The 4,857-nt window shown below is 33.5% G+C and overlaps 1 protein-coding gene across 1 annotated transcript; it reads right to left on the bottom strand.

The window, feature by feature from the left end:
* Positions 1-375: 375 nt before the first annotated feature.
* Positions 376-3,174, bottom strand: LOC132040008 (1-aminocyclopropane-1-carboxylate synthase-like). Its single transcript, XM_059430598.1, has 4 exons — positions 2,916-3,174; positions 2,441-2,572; positions 2,172-2,332; positions 376-1,519 (listed from the first exon to the last, which is right to left on the bottom strand). Exons 1-4 carry the CDS (start codon positions 3,084-3,086, stop codon positions 532-534), a joined length of 1,452 nt encoding a protein of 483 aa, XP_059286581.1. The 5' UTR covers positions 3,087-3,174; the 3' UTR covers positions 376-531.
* Positions 3,175-4,857: the final 1,683 nt, after the last annotated feature.

Here is a 4,857-nt window from a genome sequence, read left to right on the forward strand (position 1 = left end):
CTATATAAGTATTAACGGGTAACTTGTTTTATAAAAATAGTAAGCAGCCTTCTATAATAGATTAATTGAACTACACTAATCGTGTAAATTTTCTTTACACTATCAGTGTATATAACTTAAAGTTAAAATGTTAAAAGGGCGCCGAAGACTAACAACACGAATATTTCTAATGGCAATAAAAGCTCTAAAGTTAACAACAATAAAGATATCTTACCGATCCAATTGATTTTTTTCTAAATAAAGCTTGGACTATTTTTTTTAGTCCAACAAACCATAAATTATTCTACTTGAATTATTCTAATTGATAATGACTCAAGTGCTTCTTAATTCAAAGAGGAAACAAAAACAAAAAGAGAAACGCCATTTTTAATTTGGTGCAATTTTTCATTCAGATGATGGTTGATAAATTGTTTAAACTGTGAAGTCAACTACTCAAAGTATTCATTCATTGCAACGGTCATTGATGTAAATTACATGAGCAATTCTTCCTACTCTTATTACACAAATGATGATAACAATTTTTTTCCCTTTTTAAGTCCTAGCCTTGACCAAAGGTGAAGATATAGGAGAATTCGGAGAGGTCATAAAATCATCCAATCTTCTAAATGATAAACTGATCTCCAATTTACCCCTGCATTGCAATTTCTTAACTCCTCTTTCATTATTCCCTTTGTGTTGAAGCACAAAATTCTTAATCCTTCTTAATGCAACCTTCATAGTCTCATCATCCATATTAGCAAAACAAACTCTAAACCAACCCGGCTCCGAACAATGAAAAGAACAACCTGGTGAAACATTTAGTTTAACTTCATTAATAATTATTCTCCAAAGTTCAATTTCACTTTCAAATGTATTTTCCTTAAGTAACCTTCTCAAATCCATCCAAGAAAACAAGCCAGCGTTACTCTTCAACGTGTTAATTCCCACTTGTTCAAGTCCCTTAGTGAATGCCCCGTGCCTTTTCCCTAGCCTTTCACGACTCTCGGCAATGAATTTCTCAACGAACGTCTCGTCCGATAGCATGTTGGATATTAAAAACTGCGTTTGAGTTGAAACGAGCCCGAAACTCGACATTTTTCGGGCACAATTCATTACAACGTCATTGTACGAGTAAATAATCCCGACCCTGAAGCCAGGAAACCCTAAATCCTTCGATAGGCTATACACGATATGGATTAAATCACGGTCACATTCGACATCTTCGTCCATTATAACTTCAGAAATGCTGATAAAATTTGGCTTGTTGAAGACTGTTGCAGCATATATTTCGTCGCATACGAGGTGGATGTTTTTCTCGTTTATGAATCTTATTGTGTCTTCTAATGTTTCCTTGTCTAAGATTGTGCCAAGTGGATTTGATGGATTGTTTAAAAGCAAACCTTTTATTGTGATATTGGATTCTTGAGCTTTGTTGTATGCATCTTCTAAGGCTTTTCTTGTGACCTTGAAATCGTTAGCGCTTTCACAAATAACAGGAAAAAGTTGCACCCCAGTTCTCCACCTCAAGTCTCTGTCAAATCTGCAAATAAAAATTTTGAAAATACTTTAGTAATTGTTCCATTTTTTTTAGGGGTTCTAAAAGACAATTTACAAAACCATGCATTTACTCACTCCGTCCTAGTAATTCGTTTGAAGGTATTTGACTAGACGCAAATTGAAGAAAAGAAGCAAAACTTTTGCAAGAAAATTAAATATCCCTAAAATAGAAAAGGTATCCTCGGACCTTTTTTCAGGCATACGACAAGTAAGAAAAATTATATCCAGATATAAATGGGTGCCAATCTTTGATTCTTTTTCTAAATGCAACAAAAAGAAAAGACCGTCGGATAAATTAAGATGGAGCAAACGTTATCTCTTACGATACTATTATTTCCAATATCCATAGATGTTGTTGCTTATTACTTTACTAACAAATATATAGGTTTTTTCTAATTACTCTTCCTTGTTTGGTACAATCCTAAAACTAGGGTTTGAGGTGAATAACTAAGAAGTTTAACTTATATAAAATGGCAGCATACAAAAATTAAATACTGTCAAGTCAGTTTTATCTGTTGTAACATATAACCTGCTATATTTTCAAAATTATAAATCGCACATTTCTTGGGGAGTTATGATATCTTTATATAATTTATAAGCTCATATCTAGTTATGATAAATGAGATGGTTTTTACCCAGGATAATAGGGTGTAGGAACGAGAAAAGCCTCTCCAGGATCAGCCAAGCAAAATGCCAGTAATTCATGAGCTCCTGTTGCCCCTCCGCTCATTACTATTCGGTCCGCCTCAAATGTTACTCGATCTCCTCTCACTTTCTCCATGAACTTTGCAACAGCCTGCACATATATATCCACATACACACAACACTGGTGAAATAATGAAACAAGAAAAGTAGATAGGAATATATAATTTCGGTTATTAATGTTTTAGGTTCTAGTTCATACACTTCGGAATTCTGGCAAACCATGATAGTCTTGATAAATTGCAATTTCTTTGAATTCCTCAGCTCCTCCAGCTGTACAAATGGAGGCTTTTTGATTGTTCACCACCCATTCTTGGATTAAATCGAAGCAAAGCTGCAACAACATCAACCAAAATATATATAAATCTAAGTTTCTATTAAGACAATTGCAGCAATGTTTGACTGAGCACAAACTTTTTTTAAAAAAAAAATGACTTTCGACATGCTAAAAGTTTATTTAGAACTCGTGGTTTAAAACATAATACAATATGTATATGGCTATAAGCTAATATCATTAAGGATAAATAGAAAGCTTAAAGTTTAAGAAATTTTATATATGAAAAGATGTCGTTTTTTAATTATGAAACAAACTAAAAAGGAAAGAAAATCATGTAGTACGTCATCTTGTAGAAGGAGAAAAGAGACAAGTGCTGATAATTTAATTTTCTTGTTGTTACCTGATTCTCTGCGAGCCCCATCTGAATAACCCCATCAGGATTTTGTGTAAGATGAAAAGGATCAATTTCATAAGCCTTCCAGCCATCAAAATAGGCAGACTTTTCACCATGCCCATCATTAGTTGCTACCTTAGAAAGCAGCTCATGGTTGATGCTTGAAATAAAACCCATCTTCTCAATGAAGTACGTGTAGATAGCTAATTAATTAATTTTCTAGAGTACTGCTAATCCCTTAGTAGTTTTCAATTTATGGATTGGTATCTTATAAGTTGTAGTAGTGTCTTATATATAGTAGTTCAAAGCTCTTTTGTTAAAGTGGTAAAGAAGTTTCCATGAAGTAAAGTACCTAACCATTCGAAAAGGACAATTTTGGGATATGGTGGGCGGCTACGGCTATGTAATACAGTGTGTTAATAGCGCACTACTTATGGACTGGCCATGGCCCCCCATCTTTCCCTAATCGCCCTAGCTAGTTTAATTTCCTTCCTACCAAATACAAGTACAATTGAGTCTAACTTATAGGAGTATACATATTATCAGTGTAATTTTTCAATTATCATGTCATCGAAAGAATAGTTATACAAAAGCATTGTTAGATTGTAGGGATTTGTAAATCTTAGAAATAAGACACATCACCTGCTATACATTTATAACAGGTAAAAGTGATCGACTTGATCACGATGGTGTAAAAATTCCTTATGCTACTTATATATATATATATATATATATATATATATATATATATAATTTTAATTCATCTAACATAAGGAGATGTCGTGTTATTCGGGTCGCTTTTTACAAAGATTTAACTTATATATACACTAGCAACATAAATTATTTGTTACTATTAGTATAATTCACTTTACTACTAGGTTATATATATATATATATATATATATATATATATATATATATATATATATATATATATATATATATATTAATATTATTTTCCATGTTACTGATCCAAAAAGCTTATTATAAATTGTTATTTGCGGATTGCTTTTAAGATGATCTAGTAGTGTAAAAACATTTTACTATATATACAAAATAAACTCTTTTAAAGCTGTTATATCTGATCACAATCATGTGGGATCGTGTCTTCATGGTTTTAATTAAATGCAAAAGCAGAAATGGATTGATAAAAATTTACCCGTAATTGGTATTTACACTAAGTAAATGCATGGCACGCGTTTGCCTATAGACTTTTATTATGTAACTATAGTTAGTTAATATGTAATTTCTTTTATTAGAATATTAGTCATAAGAATGAGAGCTCTTCTCAGCTAAGGGATCGAAAACTGGAAGGAGAGGATGTGGAAATCAGGCATCACAACCATCAACCGTATTTGTTAGAAAAGCTGTTCCACAATCGGAAGATGCAAAGAAGGTTCGTAGTCTCAATGCTCTACAGGGAGTCACTCCATTAGCTTTACAACCTAACCATGTTGATGGGCTCAAGGGCGCAGAGTCTCTCACCGGCATCATGGGTTGATGAAATGGAGGAACTGAATAACACAATTGATACAGGTACGCCCAAATCTGAAAACCCCAATTCGACATGGAGCAATAGAGTAGGACCAATCCCGTGTACTGAGATTGGAGTTGGAAAATGCTGAAGAAGGTGGAGGAAATGTCAAAATTACTATGGAGGATATTAAGGAAGAGGTCGAATATTGACAAACAGCAGTGGTATGCTATGTACTAGGCTCTAACCCACCCCTAAATGTAAGTGAAGGATAATTCAAACGTATTTGGGGGCCTTGGGGGATAGATAAGGTAGCTCGGACGAATAGAGGGGTTTTTCTCGTGAGATTTTACACAATGGAAAGCAAATACAAGGTAGTAAAAGATGGAGTACTGATGTTTGACAAAAAGCCAGTGGTGATCAAGCAATGGGCACTTAATGTGGAAATGAGCAAAGTAATGATAGAAAATGTTC

The sequence above is a fragment of the Lycium ferocissimum genome, chromosome 12 (genome assembly GCF_029784015.1).
Source record: "Lycium ferocissimum isolate CSIRO_LF1 chromosome 12, AGI_CSIRO_Lferr_CH_V1, whole genome shotgun sequence".
NCBI classification, from domain to species: Eukaryota; Viridiplantae; Streptophyta; class Magnoliopsida; order Solanales; family Solanaceae; genus Lycium; species Lycium ferocissimum.

Coding starts and splice junctions, on each gene's coding strand:
- LOC132040008 (XM_059430598.1), bottom strand. CDS start 3,086: ATGGGTTTTATTTCAAGCATCAACCATGAGCTGCTTTCTAAGGTAGCA. Junction 2,333..2,440: donor GTTTGCCAGAATTCCGAAGT/GTATGAACTAGA, acceptor ATATATGTGCAG/GCTGTTGCAAAGTTCATGGA. Junction 1,520..2,171: donor CCTACACCCTATTATCCTGG/GTAAAAACCATC, acceptor TTTTATTTGCAG/ATTTGACAGAGACTTGAGGT.